Here is a 24,913-nt window from a genome sequence, read left to right as displayed (position 1 = left end):
TTCTAAATGTATTATTAGGTGACAAAAAAGGGAACCTTGACCTCGTCAAGGATTTAACTAACTCCTCAGTCAAAGTTCATCACAACACAGTGATCCCTCAGGACAGCTACCAAGTGGCAGCAGCCAGCTGACAGCACGTCTCCAGGGGAATCAGCAGACCAGTGCAGGTCACTGGGTGGCTTTCCAGACCAAAGTGAGCAACAGACAAACCCAGGGGCAACCACGTCTGCATTGTGTCAGTGTAATTCACTGAAATGTAACAAGTTCATGTTGATAGTTAATACATACTTGCTCCTTGCATTGAACCAATGCTCTTTGGATTTCATTGGGGTTCAGAGCATGGGCATGGGGTAGACAACTTAATGCCAGCTCTGCTGCAGCCCGCACCATGTTGGGATCCCTGGCACGCGATGCACGATCTGCTAGGGAGGCCACTTCTGGCGGAGTTAAATGGCCGTCCCAACATTCAACCAAGATATTCAGTGCCGCACTCCCAATCTCCATGGCTTGACCTGTCCATTTAAAAAGAGACTTGGAACAGTTATCGTTACTCCAGAAAGATGGAATATTTCTCCCACTGCTATGTTTGTTGAAGAAGTGAGCCTGACATCAGTAGTAGATAATTATTGGAAGGTATTCCAAGAGATTGGATGGACAATTATTTGGATAGTCAACGTGGCTTTGTGCATGGTAGGTCATGTTTAAACAGAGTTTTTCAAGGAGGTTACCAGGAAAGTTGACAAAGAAAAGGCTGTGGATGTTGTCTACGTGGACTTTAGTAAGGCCTTTGACAAGGTCCCACATGGGTCCTTCAGTCACTTGGAATTCATAGTGAAGTAATGAACTGGATTCGACCATGGCTGGAAAGAAGCCAGAGATTAGTGGAGGACAATTGCTTCTCAGTCCGGAGGTTGATACAATAGGGACATTTTAGAGACTCTTAGACAGGCACGTGGATGAAAGAAAAAGTTTATGAAGTAGGGAGGGTTTGGTTTTTTTTTGGTTAGGAATATATAGATCTGCACAACATTGAGGGCCGAAGGGCCTGTGCTGTGCTGTAGTGTTCTATGGTCTATTAACATCTCCATTTCTAAAGTGGGTAGTCAAAGGATGGTGGGAAGTGGGTGTTGTTGCAGGGCAACTGTTGCCACTGAACTGCAGAGGCACAGAGAGTTGGCTGGAGCCACACTGAGCCGTGGGTTTCATGCACACAGCTCTTGTAAGCTGCAACACTTACTGGCAAGACTCTTGAAAGCATTGATGTATGGAGGGATCTGGGGGCCCGGGTTCACAGCTCTTTGAAAGTAACCGCACCATTAGAGAGGATAGGAAAAGAGGTGCATGGTATGCTTGGATTCATTGGGTGGGACATTGATTTTTAAAATAAGAGTCACATTGCAGTGAGACAAAAAAAACCTTTAGTTAGACAGCATTTGGAATACTGTGTGGAGTTCTGGTCTCCCCATTACAGGAAGGATGTGGAGGCTTTGGAAAGTGCACAGAAGCAATTTACAGGATGCTGCCTTGATTACAAGGTTGGAGCTATTGTGAGAAGCTGGCAAACTTGAGTTGTTTTCTTTGCAGCGGAGACTGAGGGGAGAGCTGATAGAAGTTTGCAAAAATATGAGAGGCGTAGATCAGATCGACGGATAGAATATTTTGCCCAGGGTAAAAATATCACAGAGGTCATGCATTTCTAAAAAAAAATGTCAAGTAACAAGCCATTTCAGCCTACGAGTCCGTGCCATCTAAGTTACACCCCCGGTATGTTGAAGGCAAGAGGGGGATGTGCAGGGCAAGTCTAGTTTAACACAGAGTGGTGGGTGCCTGGGATGGACTGCCAAGGGTTAATGGTGGAAGCAGATTGAATAGTGGCGTGTAAGAGGCATCTAGATGGGCACACGAGTCTGCAGACAATGGAGGGGTATGGGTCATGTGCAGGCAGCAGAGGTCTCATTTGATTTGGACAAAGGTCCTGTTGCTGTGCATACAGCACATGTGCAATGATCAATAATGACAATGTGTTTAACCAAGACTCATTGGTCCATTATACCCTGCAGAGTGCTCAGAGCTTGAGGTCACACACAGTAAACACACAGTGAAGCATGAATGTCTGCAGACGCTGTTGATGTAAATAAAAGCACAGAAATGCTGGGCGATCTCAGCCAGTCTCGCAGTGTCCATATTACTGATGTTTCCTCAAGGTATCAAGTATATCTTTACCTTCTATGGACGCTGGGAGGCCAGTTGAGTTCCTCCAGCATTAACTGCAATCAGTGTCAACAGACTTTCGTGTTTCACTACAGATGCCACAGAAACGGACACGGTAACTTCTCCCAAACCTGTGATCCAAGAGACATGTGACGAATAGGTCCTCGAGAGCCAGTTTGGTGAAACAAAGTTGTGCAAGCCCAAGGCGTAGAGCCCGATCTCAAAAGCGCAGAGGTGGAGATTACGGTGGGGCCCCTGGTGCCCACCGCTCGCCGAAGGATGGGTGAAAATGGACGTGCTGCTGTTGCCACCCGCTTTGATGAGGACAGTCTTTGCTAATTCGAAGTAGAAATGGGCCGCAGCTTCAGATGGCTGGTTGGGCACGTGAGGAGCGTGGCATTCCGGACGCCTGCCTTTGTACCTGGAAGTGAAGAGAACAGTCTCAGTGCAAACCCTCAGTCTACAGAGAGGCCACTTAACGTCCCCCATGGCTTAATGCAGGAGTTTAAAGGTAATGCCCTTAAGCAGGGGTAGGGAGGAGTGTGTTTCTAAGCAGGCTCTGCCATCCAATTAGATCGCAGCAGGCTTGTGTCTGAATACTAACTTTGGCTACACACCCTGCATACACCAGTCCAATGTTGGTTAACTTGCCCTTCTAGAGGAAGGATGTCAATTAGTTGGAAAGGGTGCACAGAAATTCACTGGAGCACACATTATGTGTGGGGGGGGGGGGTTGGGAGAAAAAGCTAGATAGGGCTGGGTCTTTATTCACTGGAGTGTAGTAGGAGGCTCATGAAGGGCTCAGATAAAAAAAAATGTGGCTAAAGAATACACAGGCGACTGTTGGTGACCCGAGATGAGGAACCCATGCAGGGTGTGGAATGCTGGTGGCTGCAGTTAAGGGATTCACATGGGGCTGTGGACTGCTCGTGACTGGCTGAAGGGGTGCCAGGTATTGGAATCAGGATGCGAGAGGGTGACGAGGGCGCTGAAGGGTTCCTGCTTGTGTCACAAGTTCAGATCTGGAGCTGGTGATGGTTTGGACTGGACTCTGGGGGTGAAGGAGTGTTGAAGATTAATCTATGGATACCCAGTAACTCTCTTTTGCTTCTCTTTCCCTGACTGTAAGGGGAGGTTCAGGCAATTTCTGCTGATGGCGAATCAGTCTGCCTTACGGCAAACTGGTGAATTTTGTGTAATATTGCACTGTTTTAATTACATGACAATAAAGTGAATCTTTAATTAAAAAGAGGAGCTGATGGGAGAACATTGGAGGGGAGCACGAGCATGGAGCAGATGGGCTGCAGGACATTTCTCCACTGTGTTCAAATGCCCGGCTGCAGAAACAAAGACAGACCACAGTGCGGAAACTACCTCCCAACGTCGGTGCTTTTGGTGCGGACACCTCCACTGGCCCTTCGACTGCCACTGGATGAAGAAGAGCCAAGGGAGTCGCTGGACGAGCTACTGATGCTGTCACTGTCCTGGCCCCGGCCCCAGGAAGCTGCTGTCCAGCCTCCGCGGATGGGCCGGCGGCTGAGGGTGGGCGAGCTGTCCGAGGTGGTCTCTGGAGCACTGCTGTCGATGCTGGCCATGCCTATCCACCGGGAATAGAAAGAGGCCACGGTCAGTTACGGCAAAAAGCCACAGGGCAGTCCCTTTCACCATGACAGACATTAACTAGCTGCAGTGGGCCACGTGTCCCCCTTCCCTCCTGAGCCAGAAGGTCATGGGGTCAAGTTTGAAGCCAGGGCTCCATTACCCAAATAATCCAGTGCTCTACCGACAGAGTGCTGCCTCATCAGAGGCAGTCATTTGGAGGAGGTGTTACATCAAGGCTTCATCTGCTGCATGCAAAACCTTGGTACCGTCACAATGCCACAGAGACATGGAAAGGGGACCGTAGCCCCATTCTATTTACCACCAAGCACCCATTTAGATTCCTCAGTCGTTGACCCATAGAAGGATGGGAGGAGACTTAATAGAGGACTACAAGATTCTGAAAGGCATAGATAAGGTGGACGAGCAGCACCCCTTGTCCCAGCGCAGGAACAGCAAACGCCAGGTGACATCGGCACAAAGTGAAAGGAGGGAAGTTTAGGGGAGATGTCAGGGTTAAGTTTTTTTATTTTAAACACAGAGTTGTGTGTGTCTGAATTACATCATAAGGGGCAGTGGTGGAGGCTGAGACATTAGGTGCATTTAAGAAACTCTGGCACATGGATGGAAAAAAAATAGAGGATTACGAGGCAGGGTGAACTTTATTTCAAGGAATACCACGAAGGCTGAAGGGCCTCTACAGTGCTGTAGTGTTCTATGAACCCATTTTATTCTTCCCACAATTCCACCTCCCCTTTGCCACCCCTAGTTATCCTCTGAGTCCCAGCCGAAGTTCATCTCTTCCCCCCACCCCACCTGCCTTCAACATCTCAAAAAGGTATCATCACGTTTGCTGTCCTCAAACTGCTCGCATTCTTTGCAACATCCCAACACTGACTAGGCTACAAATGGTGCTCCTGAGATTGGGTCTCGAAATGCAAGTCCTTTCAGATTGTAGGACGCAAAACTGTCTGTCAATAGTGGCATCTCACTCAATGCCCCAGCACCAGGCTATGCTAAACTTCACCAGTGCTTCCTGACTTACTCGCTGTGAGTGTGGGCGACAATTCTTGGGCTTTGCCCAATCCAGTTAATGCACCACGATTCATGTTGTATGATACTCAAAAGCAATACGAAGTAAGACCCCATTCCACAAAATAACAAAATCTCCACAAGAACACCCAAGGTTAATGGGATATCTAAGGAAGGAAGAAATCCTTTTAAATGTTGAATCTCCAAACTCCACAGCCAAATAAATCAGTCCAAACAAAGCAGAATGAAAACCATGATGCAAAGCGAATTCATGACAAGGGGTCAGAGAAACACCCTCGCTGTGACGTTGGAACAACAGTCGCTCTGTCAAGAGGGCGGTGGGGTCTCTCAGATGCACCCAACAGGACTCAGGACCTTGGTTTCACACTCAAACAAGATGTAATTCTTGCAGGGTAACACATCCTGAGGACACCCACACTGGAATTTTGTGCAATGGGACTTAAGCCTACAATTTTCTGACTCAGGCAAGACGGTCACCCACTAATCCTATTGCTAACTGGATAAATGCAATGAAGCTCTCAAAGAGCTGAGAACTTTCTTCTACTGCGCCGTGCTCAGTGGCGGATGCGAGAGAAGCGCGGTGGGCTTGTGGAATTTTGACAGCTCTGCGTGCCTACCTGTGTGCTTTTTCTTCTGCCTGACTGGCGACCCCCAGCACCGGCCATTGTATCCGCCCCTGCTGCCAAGCGTCAGTCGACTTGGGATCTTCCCCTCCTGCTTGAATGTCCCGCCCTCGCTCGGTGGTTCACTGGGGGCCCGCTGAGCATTCTCTGCACGTGAAATCACAAGCCATGAAATGATGAAACTGCACTCTTGAAGAGACGTTTTGCAGAGAGGAGGGGGAGAGGGAAACATTCAAACATCTTGACAAAGTACTGGGAATTTCTTATACAGGAATAAGGTGCCCACATCTCTCCCTCACATCAACATCACCATTTGTTAAACTGCTGTAACAAATACTAACTTAAATACTTGAAGTTGCACCTTCAGTTGAAGCTTAAGCTTGCTGGCAAAGTGAATTTAGCGTATTGTGAAATTTGAACGGCTGTTTGGCACTGAGCTGTAGATGTAGATGCCATTAATGAGTGCAATCCTGTTACCATTTGAAAGCAGCATAAGCTCACAATTACTCCAATTTATAAACGCCTATTTTCAATTATAAATTTAAACGTATTTTAAAATTCAGATCTACAGCACAGTAACAAGTCTTTCTGGCTCCCAGCTCGTGCTGCTCAATTAACCTACAAACCCTGTACGTTTTGGAGGGTGGGAGGAAACGGGAGCACTGGAGGAAACCCACACAGACACGGGGAGAAATTGCAAACTCCTCAGAGTCAGTGCTGGATTCAAACCCGGGTCACCGAAACTGCAACAGTGTTGTGCGAACCCAGTGGTTTTCAAACTGCCCCCTAAACTCACATTCCATCTTAAGCAATCCCTAGGCCATCGGGGCTCTGAGATTAGTAAGGATTGCAATAAGGTGGGAAGGAAAGGTTGAGAATCACTGCTCTGGACCCAATTGTTACTGAAATATGTTGCTTGAGGAAAAATTGTCATTGGTCCATTTCCTTATGAAACCGTGCACATAACAAATCAATTAGGTACGGTTAAAACTTTTTCTTTCCACTCACCTTAAGCAATCCCTTACTAATCACAGAGCACCATGGCAGTTTGAAAACTACTGAGCTAACCTCTTGAATATGTATTCCTGTTTAACATCAATTCAACAAACAAAGGAATTAGGAGACCCTTGAATGGAAAAGCATCACAAAAATGTCTACTACATCTCACATTGTTTAATTTAAAAAAAATCACAGCTCAGGAGGCTATTTGGCCCATTAGCTCTATCTCTCTCTCTCCCTCTGACTCCTTTACTCCAGCTCTGCATTCCCAGAGCCACCCCCTCCCCACGATCAATTCTCCCCTTTCCTCTGCTGGCCTCCTCCTACCTTTTGTCCATTGGCCTGTTCTCTTCCCCAGCCTTTTAACTCAGGCACCTGCCTGCTTTTTCCTCATACTTTGAAGAAGGGTTCAGGCCCGAATCTTTATGATACATAACCATATTATGTATCTTCCGATGGACGCTGCGAGACCGGCTGCAAATGGGGTAACTCCAGAATCAGGGCAGACACATAGAGATGACTATTAAGCAATGCAGCACACAGTTCAATCATCGCAAGTGTTCTGGTTGCAGGAGATAATGCATACAATTCTTATTCTGTTGCTTATACGAGTGAGATCAAAGGCATTTGCATTTACTCCTTGGAAAATAAACCTGGGTTCGAGCCAACTCCATCAAAGCCACCAACTCCATTTCCTTTCCCTCTAGCACTGACGTGACAGCCTGCAGTCAATGAGAGGGAAGCAGGGTGACAATTCCTCAAGCTTATTAAAACCACCGCAACACAAAGAGAATGTGTAATCGTAACTGACAGGCAAATCCAGTTCTCGTCTGCCATCTGAGCACCCTGCAATTGCATGCACAGAACCTCCCAACAACCCAAAAGCCAGAGAAACACGAACACTGAGGTTGCCGGACTCTTGAGCAGCCAGCATCCATGGACAGAGTGGCCAGTCAACTTTCCGATACTTGATAAAGGGTGCAGACTCAAAACGTTGACTGACCATTTCTACCCACGGATACTGACTGACCTGCTGAGTTCTTCCACAATTCTTTGTCTTTTCAAAATCCCAGCCTCTGGAGCTTTTGTGTTTTTTTTTTCCTCTACAATTGGTCACATGGTTAGAGTAAAGCAGAGATTCAAATACAAGGAGGTGCAGCTGTGAAGACTTGGTGAGCAAGCAGTCAATTGATGTGGGAGAGGGACGGGTCTGGCTTCGGAGTGGAGTTCAGCTGACTTTCACTGCAAAAAGCAGTGGGGAGGGGGGAGGGCAATGTCTCAAGGAAGCCTTATATCAGCAGGTTAGCAAGCGGTAGAGAAGCAGGCATTGCTGACGGATGCAGGTTGCCTTAGGGGAGTAATTGGCATGCGCTATGCTTGGGTCCAACAACAGCAGTGTGGCTGGGAGGGCTTGGGATTGACTGCAATGAGGCAGAGATTTCATCAGGACTCCAGACATCCCAGTGTTCATCTGATGGAACCACAAGAGAGACGTGGAGACAACTTATCCATGCTGGATGCTTGCAAACAATAGACATGTTACGTACGAGTTTGCACACCAACCTGACCCCATGCCTGTGGAAACACAAAGGCACATCCACATGTGCACATTTCGGGCAAGATGAGAAACTATTGCTGGAAATTACTTAGATTAGATTTAGATTTCAGCTTTATTGTCAGAGTATGCACATGACATCACATACAACCCTGAGATTCTTCTTCCTGCAGGTGAGGCAGAATTACCACTTATTGGTAGTGCAAAAAAAACTGGACACAGCATATACGTGTAAACAAAGAACTGTAAATAGAGAGAGAATTTTTTAAAAAAATCAATGAAGTGCACAAGTAAGAGTCCTTAAATGAGTCTCAGTTTGTCTTGGGAAGTCGGATGGTGGTGGGGTCGCAGCTTGTTCCTGAACCTTGTGGTGTGAGTCTTGTGGCACCAGGTGGCAGCAGAGAAAACAGAGCATGTGCTGGGTGGTGTGGATCCTTAATGATTGACTGCACTCTTCTTGGGCACTGGGTATGATTGACACCTGTTTGAAATAGGTGAGTACCACTCCCTGCTGGAGTCAGATATTGAAGATATCTGTGAAATCATCTGCAAGTTGGCCAGCACAGATTTTTAATACAGATACTCCGTCTGGGCTTGGTGTTTTCCTTTGATTCACTCTCCTGATGACAGCATGCACACCATCCTCAGATACGGACAGGATGGGATCATCAGGGGACATGGAGGTGTGGAGGGGTGGTTCTTCATTGTTAATGTCATAAGATCAGGCGTAGAGCTCGTCTGGGACCAAAGCTTTGCCATCTGCTACTTCACTGGATTTGGTTTTGTAGTAGTTCAGGCCCTGACAGAGATGTCAGATGTCCCTCGTTGTTTCCATTTTCAACCGGAATCTCCACTCTGCCTGGGAGATAGCTTTTCGCAGGTCATTCCTGCTCCATCTGTATTGATCTGGATCTCCAGACTTTAATGGGACAGCACGGTTGGCAGAGCGGTTAGCACCATGCCTTTACAGCGCCAACGATCAGGACTGGGTTTTGAATCCTGCACTGTACATTCTCCCCGTGGCTGCGTGGGTTTTCCCCAGGGACTCCGGCTCAAAACCGGGGCATAGGTTAATTGGGTGTAAAGTGGGCGGCCGAAATGGCCTGTAACCGTGCTGAATATCTAAATTCAAAAATAATGATTCTCAGCAATGCTGACTACAATCAAGACAGAATGTAGGTCTTTACTTCTATCTATCTGGTGACAGATAGTTATCCACACTAAGTGAAAATTAAAACAAAACCGCAACTGATGGAAATCAGAGAGGAAGACAGAAAATACTAGAAATGCTCATTAGGTAAGGCAGCATCTGTGGGAAGAGTAAGAGTTAACATTTCAAGTGAGTGTGATGGGCATAATCCAGATTGCCGAGTATCCTACTGGCTAGTAGGAAGGATTGATGACCATGGCTTAAAGCTTATTCTGCTCTTGCATTAATTTCTTGGAATGATGCCAGCAAATTTTGCAAAATAAAATTAATCAACAATTCTTTGTACAACACTTAATCAAGCTCTAATCCAAGTAATAGTGAGCCAATTACAATCGATCAGGTCCAACTCATGCCTCAGAGGACATTGTTCTTTTGATGCAAGAGTGACAACTGAATGCATCAGACAGTCGAACCCTATTCCCTGCCGATCAGGTGTTACACTGCCTGTTAATCTTAAAACAAACATTTACAAGAAAATTTAGTGAATATATTTATGGCTGAAAGATAGGGTATTGAAGCAAACCATTTCAATTCCCTGTATTGGATTGCTTATGAACTGGAAAGACAGAAGTATTATGTACACATTCAGTTATTTTTCCAATATTGACACATATGTCTGCTCGATTAATCCATTTAAGAAACAACGTCAGTCCATGCCAAATGCGACACGGACCGATTCCTGCTAAAACATTAGCAGAACCCAGGTGTGAATGTGTGTTGGGCTCAATCAAAGACAAATCAAATGGAGCTTGAAGATCATTTTCAATAATTAAAGAGCACGGATGCATATTCAGTGTGAAAATTTCCACAGAGCAAACAAATGATCACGTCATTTAAAGAGAGTCCAGCAATTAAGATAAACACACATATTATTTTATACATTATATATGAATCTTGGCAGAGAAATAGTTGAGGCGTGATAGCTCAAATAGCCTCCCTCTGTGCTTTAATCTGATTTTCCATGCAGGGAGCCAATGTGAGAACTTCACTCCAATCTTTCAAGTTCCGTTACACACAACTGTATTTGCCTCAGCCAACCCTCCCCAAGTGTCAACCTTAACACCGCTACATCATCACGTCAACAGGAGCACGATTAAAAAGGTGTGCCCCGTGTTGAGTTCCTGTGCGGTCAACCTAGCAACGCACCCCAAAGTAGAAAGGAAGGGGTGCAGTACATGGCAGGAGAGCGGGGAAATCTTAGCTACCTCCAGAACCTGGGAAGGATGACTTCTGAACCACGATGGGCTCCTGTTGTTTACAAATGGATTGATCAGAGCCAGGTTAAAAACACAGAGATGCTGGAGGAACTCAGCCAGTCTCACACCACCCATCAGAGATGAAGATATATTACCGACATTTCGGGCCTGAGCCCTTCTTCAAGGTATAAGCAAAAAGCAGGAAGGCATCTTCCTTAAAGACTAGGCATCAAAGGAGATTTTTAAAAAAAGGGGAGGGGGAGTCCAGACCAACAGCCAAAAGGTGTTAATTGGATATGATAAAAGGAAAGGTGAGAATTGATCTTGACTCTGAGGGAAAAGAGACAGGGAAGGGGGTGTGGGTGTGGTGGAAACCAGAGACATCAATGTTAATGCCATCTGGTTGGAGGGTGCCCAGACATAAGATGAAGTGTTGTTTCTCCAGAACCAGGCACAGAATGGAAAATTCACAAGCCCCATGAACCCTGCTGAATTAACTGGCTGAAGTCCAAAGCTAAAGTCGGCCTTACAGCACAAGAGCAGCTTGCACCCACTGAAGCTCTAGCTACCTCAGGGCTCGTGCTTGACATCCTCCGTATGTGCGGGATGAATCATGGTGCCCCCCTCAAGGCAAAGCAACAACTGTTTTCCCAACAAGGGAGGACAAAATATAATTTTCATTCCAGTTGCCTCGAACACTATCAGAGAGTAATGCGCTTATAATGAAAGCTTTCTCTGCAGTAGGTTTTCATCACAGGTTCATCAATCAGGAGATGTGTGATGACTGATCACAATGGGACTCTGGAAAATAACCAATTGGGTCACTAATGAGGGTGTTAATACCTGAAGTAGTGATCAGAGCTGCCACAGAACAGGTTCCCAGCACATGGTGTGCAGTGAACAACACAATGAGCTCAGTATCACTGATGCTGAGTACTATGGCAGAGGTGATGCAGCAAGCTCATTAAACTCACAAAGGTTATTTCTATTTTTATTCACTTTAACCGATGCAAGTGCCAAGGCAGGCACTGCCTCCAAAAGGTAAGGGGAGGGGTGGGAGTGAGCTGCCTTCTGTGACCCATGAAGACCTTCTGGAGAAGGTTCCCTTCAAGTGGCAACTGAGGAGCTCCAGCTGCAATTGCTGGAATGTTGAGCAAAGACATGCTGGGGGAGTTCAGCAGGTCAGACAACATTCATGGTCAGAGGTGAAACACAGAAGTCTGCAGATGCTGTGATCGTACTCAAAACACAGAAATGCTGGACTCCGTAGGAGGGAAAGATACATCACCAATGTTTCAGGCCTGAGCCCTTCTTCAAGGTATGAGTGAAAAAAGGCAAGTGTCTGAATTAAAGGCTGGAGAAAGAAAGGGGGGAGGTGAGGGGAATGGAGGAATCCAGACCATCAGACAAAAGGTGTTAATGGGAAATGATAAGAAGGTGAGAATTTATTTTGGCTCTGTGAAAGGAAACAGGGAAAATGGAAAAGACAGAATTAGAGGAAAGAAGACAAGGAAGGTGTTCTTAATCGAAACCAGAAAAGTCAGTAATGCCATTCGGTTGGAGACCTAGACGGAGGATGAGGTGCTCTTCCAGTAATTTGTGGGTGAGCTCAGTGGGGCCAGACTCCCGTTGTGGTCTCCTCTGCATCGGAGAGACCAGGCGCAGACTGGGAGATCACTTCAGCTCTGTCCGCCGCAATAGTGTGGATGTCCCAGTGGCCACCCATTTCAATTCCCCACCCTCTCCCCTCGCTGACATGTCTGTCCATGGTCTCGCGCATGGACAGGCTGAGACCACCTGCAAATTGGAGGTAGAACACCTCATTTTCTCTCTTTGCCCTCTCTGGTTTCCATTAGAAAACCCACCCCCAATCTTCTTCCCTCTGTCCCCTCTACCCCCTCTTTCTCTTTCCCTTCCCTTTTCCCTCTGTCTCCTTTCACAGAGTCAAAATCAGTTCTCACCTTCCCTCTTATCATATCCAATTAACACCTTTTGTTGGTCTGGACACCCTCCCCATTTTCCCCCTTTCTTTTCCCAGTCTTTAATCAGATGATTGCCTTTTTTCCACTTATACCTTGAGGCCCGAAACATCGGTAATACATCTCCCCCTCCTATGGACGCTGCGAGTTTGCGTGCTTTGGCAGGATCCATGAGTAGGAACCTTGAATCAAGACTGGAAATAAAAGGGGAGGGAAGCTGAGGCAAGGGGGTCTAAAGGTGGAGGAATTTTGGACAGAAGGTATGGGAGGTAGAGGGAGAAACCATTGGGAAGGGGAGTGGGGAAAAGTAAGAGGGAGAGACAGCAAAAGAAAAATGACAAAGAAAGTGGATGTACCATGGGCTGATCCCTCCGGAAAGTTCTCGGCCACAGTGTTCTGAACTGGGGCTGCCACACTGGCCTGCTGGGGTGAGGATGCCGTACCGGTCAGCTGATGGACACCGCCTGTTGCCTGGGATGCGTGCTTCGATGGAGACTTCTGACTGGCTGCCAGCGGCTTGCTGGACGAGTAGAACGAACTCAGTGTCTGAGGTTTGTGAGTTTGACTTTCTCTGTCCAACAGCTTGTCAAGAATCTGGAGCAACAGGGGAACAAAAAGTTCAGATTTATTGACATCACATTTATACATGACATCACATACAATCCTGCAGGCCAGGTATAACTTCTACATATTGGTAGTGCAATAAACTATACTCGATACATATACAAAAGAGAGAAATGTAAACAACCCAACTGTAATACAGAAAAAAAAGTCAATAATAAATCATGTGCAAGTGCCCCTAAATGAGAGCCTGATTGAATTTGTTGTTGAGGAGTCTGATGGTGGAGGGGTGGTAACTGTTCCTGAACCTGGTGGTGTGAGTCTTGTGGCACCTAGACCTTTCTTAATAGCAGCAGCGGGAACAGAGCGTGTCCTTGGGTGGTGCAGATCCTTGATGATTGCTGCTGCTCTCTGATGGCAGTGTTCCCTGTAGATTCTTTTCGTTGATGGGGAGAGTTTTGATGTCCTGGGCTGTGTCTATTACCTTTTGCAAGGGTTCCCTCTCAGAGGTACTGGTACCCCCATACCAGCCAGTCAGCACACTTTCCACTACTCATCTGTAGATGTTTGCCAAGGTTTTCAATGCCATACCAAACCTCTGAAAACTCCTGAGGAACTAGAGGTCCCGACTTTCTTAACAATGTCATTCACGTGCCCTGGAAAGGTGCTTCGAAATGGTGACTCCAGGAATTTAAATGTGCTCACTTTCTCCACCCCTGATTTCCATAGTGATCGTACACCTCTGGTTTCCCTTTCCCAAAGTCCAACATCAGCTCCTTGTTGACATGGAGTGTGAGGTTGCTGTTTTGCACTATTCAGCCAAGTTTTCGACCTCACTTCAGTGTGCACTCATTGTCCCTCTTTATGCATCCCACTACCGTAGTATCATCAGCAGAATTGTGGAGGAGGGGGCAGCAGGGGGCTAAGAACACGCAGTCCGGTGGAGCGCAGGTACTGATGGAGATTATGGAGGAGATGTTCTCACCAACCCTCACTGGGGGTGAGGAAATTCAGGATCCAATTACAGTGGGGTGTTGAGTTCCAGGTCTTGGGAGTTTGCTAATTCGTTTTGAAGGGATCTGAACTGTAGTCGATAAAGCGTCTTTGCAATCCAAGTGTTCCAGGGCTTTTAGAGCCAGTGAGATGGCATCCGCTGTGCACCTGCTGCTGTGGTAGGCAAAATGGAATGGATTCATGTTGCTGGTCAGAAAGAGGCTTCAACAACAGCCTCTAATCACTTTGAATGTGAGTGCCACTGGTTGATTATCATTTAGGCGCAATACCACACTCTTCTTCGGTACCGATACAATTGACATCTGTTTGAAACAGGTGGGTACCACGCCCTGCCGGAGTGAGATGTTGAAGATATCTGTGACTAGTTTGTCAGCACAAGTTTTCTGTTCTCCATCTGGGCCAGATGCTTTCTTTGGATTCACTCTTCTGAAGGCAGCCTGCATTCTCGGAGATTGACAGAAGAGGGTCGTCAGGGGACACAGGGGTGGGACTACAGAGGTAGGGGAAATAGTGAAAGCAGAGTTCACAAACTCATCCAACTGCAGAAGTTACTGATATGAAATCACTCGGCACCAAAGAGATTTGAAGTTTTGTAGGAGAACTGGGACTGGGTCAATGTTTGGAGGGGCCCGAACACCAAAGGAAACCTCTACTCCATGTCTACCCTGATGGTAGGTTTATTGTGTAGTGCCCTCATTTCAATATCTGGTGGAAGGAAGAACCCATCAGTGATAGGCTGCCACAAAAAAATCCTGCCTTCCTTTCCTAAGTTCTGGGTTTAAATTTCACTGGAACACAGGCTGGTATTCAATGGCTTGTTGCACAAGAACACACAAAATACAAACTGAGTAACCTGCTTTGCCATTCAATAAGATTCCCAGGCCATGGAAACTAGCGATGGCTAATAAAAAGCTGGCTTTGCATTAATAATATATTTTACTTCACATTAATAAATAATCTTGTATATTTTACCTCTCCAGAGATTGGGAAACATTCCTGAAAGGAAACTCCCCAAGGAGCTATCTAATCACCTCCACATCATCCTTAGAGACCACAACTGCACTCCATGTTATAAAGTTACAGACAGACAGAAGCTTTGGTTCATCGAGTCCACGCCTGCTTCCTGCAAAGCAGTCTGTCCCATTCTGCGCTCTTTTCCCAGTCTTGTAATACGTTTCTCTTCAGGGTCTATTTAACTCCATTTTGAAAGTGGATTACAGATTCCATTTGCGTCATCTCTACAGGCAGTGACAATTAAATCACAAAGAATCCCTGTGTTAAACGTTTTCCCTCATTCCCCATTCTATCTTTTGTTGAAACATGCCTCCAGTTCCTGATTCATCTGTTAAAGGTAACAACATCTAATTTCCTCCTCTAAACCCATCAAGATCTAACATACTTCTGTCAAATTTCCTCTTAATCTTCTTTGCAATAAGAGAACAAACCAGTTTCTCCAGGTTAAGTTTGTGGGTAGAATCCCTCTTTCCCAAAATCATTTCCACATTTACTGGGGGGGGTGGGGGGGGTGGGCGAGGGTAATAGATACAGAGTTAGCAAAGAAGCTCTAAGTCCAAGAACAAACATGAGGGGTGGCAATTGCTGACACAAAATAGCACACATTGTGATCATCGTCATGGCTCTGTCAGCTCTCGTAGAACTTCCCCATGTCTCACTCTCTTACCAAATATTACAGATGTAGCACAGAAAGTACCGTGCCCATATGAATCACAGCTTATAACAGGAACTGCTCTGCCCAAAACTACAAGGAAATGCAGAGAGCTGTGATCACAACTCAAGCTTTAACACGGACCAGCTTCACTCTGTCAACTCTGTCCGTACATCCCACTATCTCAGGAAAGCTGGCAACATATCGCAGAGCCCATTCCACCCCCTCCCCCACCCTTCTCTTGGACACGAGATTAAAAACACATACTCGATTCAAGGACAGTTTCTTTCCTGCTGTTATCAGATTCCTGACTGGACCTCTCACTGGTAAAAGATGATGCCCTTACATTCTTTAACTGTATTTTCCTCAATGCCCTGGACATCGTCTTTGTTGCACTATATCCTGCACCTTTTATTATTGCCCAATTTTGTACTGTTTGACTTCCCTAGATAGCATGCAAAATAAAACCTTTTTACTGCACACAGGTCAATAAACAATAAAAAAAAAATTGGCTCACTATCTAGAGCCCTGAAAATTATCCAATTTCAAATCGTTTCCCGTTGGAAAGTTTCCTCCCCTCCCTTTTCAGCTTCATTAGGAATGAAAGGATTCTCTTTGCCTTCTCTTCCAACTTTCATTTGGGGCAATTATCCTACCACCTTCCACTACACATCAGTAGTGGAGAGAGTGCAGAGCGCCAAGTCCCTTGGATTTCACTTAACTAGCGACCTAGCGTGGACACTCAACACCTCCTCTCTTTGTCAGGAAGGTGCAACAGCGACTGAACTTCCTGAGAAGTCTGAAGTGGGCAAGGCTACCAGCCACCATCATGTCAACCTTTACAAAAGGTCTGTCGAGAACATCCTGACCGGCTGCATCACAATGCAGTATAGTTGCTGCAGAGAAATGGATCGGAGGTCCATCCACAGAACCATAAGAGTGGAAGAGGGATCACTGGAGTTTTCCTACCCTGCCCCCATTGACGAGGATCGTTGTCTGAAGAGGGCATACAAAATAATTGAGGACTCTTCCACCTCACGTAGAGCATCTTTCACATGCTCCCATGAGGAAGGAGATATCAGAGCCAGCACCGTCAGGCTGAGGAACGGCTTCTTCCCACGGGCAGGGAGAATGCTGGTCAACCAGAGGAACCGCTCACACTAACCCTCCTGGACTCTCATGTATCCGAATCATTATTTATTTACTTATTTATTGTGTACGTGAATTCTTCTCCTGTATGTATATTGTTTGTCTGTATGGGTGTAAGGTCTGGTTCTGTATCTGCGTGTTTTGTACCGAGGACCAGATTGCACTTGTGCAATCAGATGATGTTAAACTTGATTTGATTTAACTAACTCTATGACTACCCATTTGTCAACTGCAAATTAAAACCTACTGAGAAGGTTGCACTCCACATATGTGGAAAAAGGCCATCTTCTTAAAGTGTTCATGGAACTTGTGCCACACGGGTCCAATGGCTGTGTTTCACAACAGCTAATCATCACTGGTCACTGTGAGACAAAGCAACTTAGCAAAGAACCCTCCTCATTGATTAAAATATGGCCTGTCTGCATTCAATTTTTAAAAATGAGATGATATTTGGAACCAATGTTAACAAGTCAGAATGCTCAAAGATTCCTAGCATCACATATAACAAACAAATCCATGATGTCCCAGAGGTTGTTGTTGTACCTACTTTTTTGAGCTTGGCTTGGTCATCTTTGTAAGTGATCATCAGTGCAAGGGCAAGGTCTCCTTTTTCTCTCCGAGTTCCTTCACACAGCAGGGGATGTTCCGCCTCGCTCACCGTGGTCTTCATGCCTAAGGTGCAACCATGGAGAAACTTTGCAAGTTTCACTGCAAACTTTGCTTTTGAAAGCTACAGCCAAGCAGAATCTTGGGGATTATCCATATCAAGTTAATTTAAAACAGCCACACACACCATTGACTCATGTCTAGAGACAAGAGTCCCTCAGATGGGGAGGTCATTTGGAAAGGAAAGGAGTGGAAGGAGGGTTAAGGGCTCCAGGGAACAGCAGAATGGTGCAGAGCACCTCCTCCCCCTGTTGAAGAAAGGCCCCTCCAGGATAGGAGACCATAGCAGCAGACCAGCTTGGAGCTTGCTGCCTGAAGGTCTCATGCCAGGATGCTGACGAGCTGTTTCAGGGAACAAGATGAGGGCACCGATGGTGTGCAGGGATCCTGCAGCCTCAGGCACTCACTGCATGAGGGATTTGGAACCAGGGGCCTCTAGCTCTGATTAACTGCTGGACCAGACACATGAAGGAGGTGGCAGGATCCATGGACACTCCTGGTCTCAAAAGGGGCTCTCTTTTGCTTCTCTATCTCGTTTCGACAGTGGTGCAGGACTAGTGACACCTCTGTGTGCCTTTATGAGGCAAACAAACAACGTTGTGTATTTAGTAAAAACACAATGCTGGTCAAACATTATATTGCAAAGATGAAAGTCCATAACCAACATTTTGGGCTTGAGCCCTTCATCAAGGTATGAGCAGAATGTACCTTGCGCCTGCCTACATTTTGTTCATACCTTGATGGAAATTGACAAAGGGCTTAAGCCCAAAATGTTGGTTATGAATATTTATCGTTACTATATAAAGGACACTGTTTGACCTGCTGAGTTTCTCCAGCATTGAGTTTTTACTTCGATCCCAGGACTTTTGTGTTTTACTCCTAGCATCGTGTTCTTTGTGTACTTGACTCGGGAATCTTGAATCTTGGAAAGAGAGTGAGGGAAGGGGACGTCGATGTTGGACACAAAGACATATCTGAGAATCTTGGAAAGAGAGTGAGGGAAGGGAACATAGATGTTGGACACAAGGACATATCTGATTCCACCAGATCAGCAAATTCACAATATTTAATTCAAAGTTGTTTAGATAAATAATATTTAGTAAGAAGCCAATTGCACTGAGAACAAATTTGATGACAATTTATGCTGCATTATGGCTGATGTATCTTTCCTTTCAACCCATTCTTCTGCCATAACCTTATTGATCGAGGCTGCCCTGGAATATCAGTGCTGCTCTCTTCAAACCAAAGTGCAAACTAAGGCAGAGGAATTACACCCATCACCCACCTCCCATAAGTGCAGCAGGCTGGCAGAGCAAAGAACTGGGTGCGTTGGCAGAGATGGCAGCAACAACACTAGAATGGATTCACGCACAGCCCTTGTTTCACTTGTTTACAGATGATGAGAGAAGTTGAACTCCAGACTTACCCAGGGCAGCCACAGCTGCCTCGAAGCCAAGCTCCTCATCGCCAGGCATCTCGTTATTCCGATTCCGGCTTGGTGGCCTTGACCCAGTCGGTGAAACGACTGAAAGAGAACAGCAGAGGTTGGCTGCATTGGGCACGTCTGTTCCCAGGAACCCAGTCGGAGGACACATCATCGTAGAACAGCAGAAAGAGGCTGGAATGGAGGGACTCAGCAGGGCTGGTAACATCCACGGAGAGAAATGGACAGTCAATATTTCGGGTCGGGACACAACTCCTTCAAACCAGTATCCTACTACTTCTGCCCCAACCCAAACCTTCCCCCTTCCTTTTACTCTCCCCTCCCCACCTTAGTTTCGAGACAAGAATCCTAACCCAAAGGTTGACTGTCCATTTCTCTCCATGCCATAGTTCTACAGCACAGAAACAGGCCCTTCTGCCCATCTTGTCCATGTGGACCTATCTATCCCATTTCCCTGCATTCGGCCCAAATTGAGGAAGGTTTCACCCCTTCGGGCAGAAAATTCCAGACTCTCCAGCTGAAAACTCTTTTCCTTTTCTCCCATTTGATCCTTGGTAAATTGAATCGTTTAGTGTCACATGTACCCAGATACAGTAAGAAACTTTGCTCTGCGTGCCATCCAGGCAAGACAGGACATACTGCAGGTAGCACGATAATAGATATTTGTATATAGCTGGGTGCTATTTGTATTTCATTAGCTTTGTATTTTACTTGGCAAAATGACAATAAAGTTTAATCTAATCTATATAATAAGAAATAAACAAAAGCACAGACAGCAGTGTTGCAATAAGTCAAACAGTGCAAGATGTAACATCACAAGGTCACAAGATAAAAGAGCAGAAGGATGCCAATCGGCCCTTGGCTCTGCTCTGCCATTTAATCATGAGCTGATCCTGATCACTCACCCACACTTCTTGGCTTTCTCCCTGTAACCCTCGATGCCTTGACTAATCAAATACCCGTCCATTTCGGTCTTAAATACACCCAATGACCTCACTTCCATTGCTGCCTGTGGCAACAACTTCCACAGACTCACAACTCTGGCTAAAGAAATTTCTCCTCATCTGTTTTAACTTGACACCCTTTTATCCTGAAATTGTGCCCTCTTGTTCTGGACTCCCCTACTATCACAAGAACAAAGTGCATGATCCAGAGTTAAAAGGAGGCCAATGAGAGATCCCTTTAAGTAACAGCAGGGAAGAAAGTGGCCTTGAACCTGAGGGCTTATGCTTTCAAGCACTTGCATCTCTGCCGATCACTGCAGTACAGTGAGCATTATTTTCAAATGGAGATCGGAAATAAAGGCAATAGGAGCTTCACGAGGATGATGCCTGGGTGCAACGGCTGAGTTACGGAGAGGGTCTGCTTTCCTTGGGATGCAGGCCTAGGGGGAACCTGATAAAATCATCAGATGCACAGATCAGGCATATGGTAACTTTTCCCTGTGGCAGAGGTGTTGATGGTTTAAGGTGAGGGGTAGGAGGTTTAGAGGAGACCTGAGGAATGTTTTCACCCAGGGCAGCATGGTTGGCTCAGTGCTTTTACACCGCCAGTGACCCAGGTTCAAATCCGACGCTGTCTGTAAGGGGTTTGCACGATCTCCCTGTGTCTGCATGGGTTTCCTCCGGGTGCTCTGGTTTCCTCCCACTCTGGGGTTGTAGGTCAATTGGGTGTAATTGGGCAGCACTGGCAGGTGGGCTAAAAGGGCCTGTTACCATGCTGTACGTCTCAATTTTTTAAATAAGAAAAAAATGAAATTTAAAGAAAAATTAAAAATCCTGGAACCCACTGCCTGAGGCAGAGACTCGCACAGCGCACTTGATGTGATTACCTGAATCTTCAAGGCACAGAAGGCTCCAAACCAAATGCTGGTCAATGGGTTTAGCGCAGATCAGACTTGATGGTCAGCGTGGACATGGCAGGGCTAAGCCCCTCTCTGTGCTGTTGACTGGATGACGCTAAGGGGAAGATCGAAGGGGTAACCTGCTAACTCTGGAATTTAAGGTGTGAGGAGACGATTGTTAAAGAACACAGCCCCACTCAGCAGCGTTAAATACATCAAACAGTAGCATCAGCCCCCTTCAACAATGGAATGAATTCTGGAGTCAATGTCCAATACCATCATGTGGTGATGACTGGCAAGAACATCAGTTATAGGGGACGCCATTAACTTGGGACACACAAATAAGATCATCTGATCAGTACAATCTCCTTGAATGATAGGACAGGTTCAAGGGGCCTTCCCTGCCTCCAAACATTACAGGTGTGCCCACACTCCACCAAGTGTACAGGGCCACAGGTAAACTCTTTCGTTACCTCCTCCTCTTCTAGCCAAGCTCACTGGCTCACCATCCCAGGGACCTCCTGAATCTGTGTCATCTTTTCTCAGATCTCCCCATCTCTTTGCCAGCCTCTGAAAACAATCTTCATGCAGATAAAAGCCCTCTGATAATGGCTGGGAAGTGGGAGAGTATTCACCATCAATCTGGGAAGTATCACTGATCTACCCCAAAGCAAAGCCCACACAAGTCACCAGCCGGTTCCTGTCAGGCACTACGGAGCAATTCCTGGATAAATGGGTGAGGGAGGAGAGAAGCAAAGGGTTCCAGCCCAAATCGCTCACCATTCTGGTTTCTCCTGCAGTTTCTGCTTGACCTACTCAGTTCCTCCAATTGATTGTTGTTTGAATGTTAGTATGGTGAGATGGGAGCCAAAGTAGTAAGGTCTTGAATTAAATTGGCCCGTGTCTTTGCAGAACACAAATCCTAAATGTTTACCTGGTGTACACAGGACATCAAAGATGAAGCTGGCCAACATGAGTGGCAGAACTGGCCGGTAATCACATAGATTTCCTTCTCTCAGCTGCTCTGCCCTTTCCCGGATGGTGTTCATCTCAACAATCCCCAATGGAATCTTCTTCAACAAAGCCACAATTTCTGATTCCTGGTAGGCAAGTTTGACCTGGGAAGAGGGGGAAAAGATGGAGGGTATTCATTGTTGCCATCATGAATACAGGAAGAAATTATCACCACAGCGGTGAAAGGCAAACATCTGGACAAAAGCACAGGATGATTCTAACCGTTCCGTTCTTTGAAGCATAAAAAGCTGATGAATGAATCCTGGGAAGTAAGAGTGAGGTAAGCCGCTGTCAACGTCTTTAAAGCTAGAACTAGTGACAGGAGATGAGCACGATATTGGGTGTATAAAAAGGGGTGATGAGTCAGGATACAGGAGGGAGATTGAAAGCTTGGCCGAATGGTGCATCAACAAGAACTTCACAGTCAATGTCATTAAAACAAAAGAAGTGATTGTCAACTTCAGGAAGGGAAAACTAGAGTTGTACGATCCAATGATCACTGGAGGACCAGAGGTGGAGAGGGTGAGCAAATTTAAGTTCTTGGGAGTCACTAGAGGATCTTTTCTGTATCCAACACACAAATGGTATTGGAAGGAAAGCACATCAGCACCTCGACCTCCTCAGGAGTTTGCAGGGGTTTCGTATGATATTGGAAACCCTGGCAAATTTCTACAGAGGTGTGGTAGAAAGTGTGCTGACCAGCTGCGTCACAGTCTAGTATGGGGACACCATCCTGCAAAAGCTAGTGGACACCACCCAAGGACATCACAAGCAAAACCTCCCCACCATTGAGGACATCTACGGATGATGCTGTCATCAGAGAGGATCCACACCACCCAGCACACGCTCTGTTCTTGCTGCTACCATCAGGAAGGAGGTATCGGTGCCACAAGACTCACACCACCAGGTTCAGGAACAGCTGCTACCCCTCCACCATCAGACCCCTCAACGTCAAACTCAATCAGGGACTCATTTGAGGACTCTTACTTTTGCAATTTATTTTCTCTCTGTATTGCAGTCATTTTGTTTGTTGATATGTTTTTTGCACTGTTATTAAGTGGTAATTCTGCCTTGCACACAGGAAAAAGAATCTCAGGGTTGTATGTGATGTCAGGTATGTACTAAATCTGAAATCTGAAAATCTACTGACATGATTTCAGCCAGTCAGGATTTTGGCCTCTGGTTCTCATTTGAGAAAGTTTTGTTATTCGAGACCACCTGAAAGGCAATGTGTTGGCTCAGTGAGGATTAAGTGCCAAGATTAGCAGGTATGACTTGGTTTGCTGATGGTGGGGCTACGAGCAACACAGTGGACAGGACACTCTCATTCTGAGTGACAGAAAGTGCTGGAGGGGCAGACTGCTTGCCACTCAGGTGGAGAAAGCAACAGTGCGGCAAGTAAAACCCTGCCTTTTCAGGAACATCGAAGGCAATTTTAAACACCAGCCCTTTGGAAACTGCTGGATCACGTGATCCCCCCTCCACAAAGCAGCTGGAGGAGTAACTTACTGGGGGCACAAGTGGCCCAACCAATTCCGAGCAAGCTTGCTCTGCAAGTCCACCGCACTGCGTCAGTCAAAAATGCCCACGCCACGGTTCACACCAGCAATCCACTGCCAGCACATGTTGGTGCCCTGCACATATAACTTGCCAGCAATGTTGCAGTGATTTCCCAGGGATCAACAGGACAATGTGTCAGCATGGGTCAAAGGGTCTGTTTCTGTGTCACAGCTCCTTTTGTCACTCCCCCTCCCTGCTCTCAGGCAGGCCAAGGATAAAGGCTGCTCCAATTTATCCTCAACCTGCAGTCCAGGAATCGGAGATCTACGGCAATGGAAACAGTTCCCCTATGCCCGCCTGTACCTGTCTCAATGACTTGAATGTTATAACTGCCCCCATCTCTCCGAAGGCTGTTTAACTGGAGTGCAGTTGGGAAGATGAATAACGTGACTTCTACTTTGCAGGATCAGAGACCAAGAAACTTTAACCTCCCCATTTTAGGAAAATAATTTTACGCATGGATCATGTACATCAACCACATTCAGATGAATATCAATGTTATTCAGAGGGCATGAAAGCACACTTGTTCAGTACTGGAATGCAGTTATTTCAGAAGCATGTGAAACTATATTTTAAAGCTGGTTGTAATTTATGAATGACACACCTGCAAAATGTATGCCCAGTGTGACAAGCAAACCTTACAATTTATAAAATTCAAATAAATAAATTATGCAAATTGAAAAATAGAAAATAAAGCTTTAAGTTCTTTATTAAATAATTTCTGCTGTTAAATAAAATCCACAAGACTTTTTCTCTATAGAACTCTATTAATTATATCAAGTATATCAATCATTTCATGGATGTAACAGAATGTGTTGGGTATTTCACTTCAAAGACAACACCTCTCTTTCATCCGTGAACAACTTATGATTATGGGTGCTGAGGGAGCAACATTTTTGCCTATTATTCTAGAATCTGAGCCCAAATTTCAGGGACAGTTCCCTGATCTCACTTGGCATCTTTAGGAACTGAATGGGCAAATCTCGCCACTGCTACCTGATATGAATAACATCCAATCCCCCAAGGGAAAACTAAGACCATCTCACTAGATCACATTCCATTAAATCCACCACTTAGCACTGAAATGTTCATTTTTGTAACAGACCATCTGCTCAAAAGCCATCATTCCAAGCAACACCAAGCAAGGATCCAGCACACCATCTGAAGTTGGATGCACTCTCATGAGTTCTTTTCAGACATTTATTTGTGCATAAGAGAAACTTTTTGATCCACCATGATCTTTTTGCTCATCTGCACTCACCACATTTGCCTGCATTAGGATCATCTCCTCTGTGCCTTATCATTTAAATGTTGTGGTTGTACCTCATCCCACCATCTTCTCTGGTCTAACAGTCTATCGCGTCGCTGAATTAGCTCTATGCTCCTTGGCTCTAGAACCAAGGACCATGACAATGCTTGTTGTCTAATGCTTGCTTACCTCCAGGGCTTTTGTTGACGCCGGTGGTCTCTGCAGTTCCAGGGAAAACATCCCGATGCTGTAAGCCAGATTATGGAGCTCCAGCCTTTCACTCAGGACTATTAACAAGAAGGCGGTTTTCGCCAGGGTGTTG

General features: G+C 46.0%; 1 protein-coding gene across 2 annotated transcripts in view; it reads right to left on the bottom strand.

Moving 5' to 3' along the window:
- zswim8 (zinc finger, SWIM-type containing 8) overlaps positions 1-24,913 on the bottom strand; it is a 118,875-nt gene that overhangs the window by 15,636 nt on the left and 78,326 nt on the right. Inside the window, exons 13-21 of one of the 2 annotated variants that reach the window (XM_069885359.1) lie at positions 24,781-24,913; positions 21,703-21,886; positions 18,908-19,006; positions 17,363-17,487; positions 12,869-13,019; positions 5,481-5,633; positions 3,586-3,808; positions 2,343-2,632; positions 289-512 (exon numbers count right to left, since the gene is read on the bottom strand). The exon at positions 24,781-24,913 is cut by the window's right edge and continues 47 nt beyond it. In XM_069885359.1, coding sequence (XP_069741460.1) covers positions 289-512; positions 2,343-2,632; positions 3,586-3,808; positions 5,481-5,633; positions 12,869-13,019; positions 17,363-17,487; positions 18,908-19,006; positions 21,703-21,886; positions 24,781-24,913 — 1,582 coding nt within the window. Of the gene's footprint in view, positions 1-288; positions 513-2,342; positions 2,633-3,585; positions 3,809-5,480; positions 5,634-12,781; positions 13,020-17,362; positions 17,488-18,907; positions 19,007-21,702; positions 21,887-24,780 lie in introns of both variants that reach the window. The other variant, XM_069885358.1, reaches the window with a different exon arrangement.

Source organism: Narcine bancroftii, chromosome 6, assembly GCF_036971445.1.
Source record: "Narcine bancroftii isolate sNarBan1 chromosome 6, sNarBan1.hap1, whole genome shotgun sequence".
NCBI classification, from domain to species: domain Eukaryota; kingdom Metazoa; phylum Chordata; class Chondrichthyes; order Torpediniformes; family Narcinidae; genus Narcine; species Narcine bancroftii.
The sequence above is the reverse complement of the archived record's forward strand: the minus strand, read 5'-3'. Positions and strand labels throughout refer to the sequence as shown.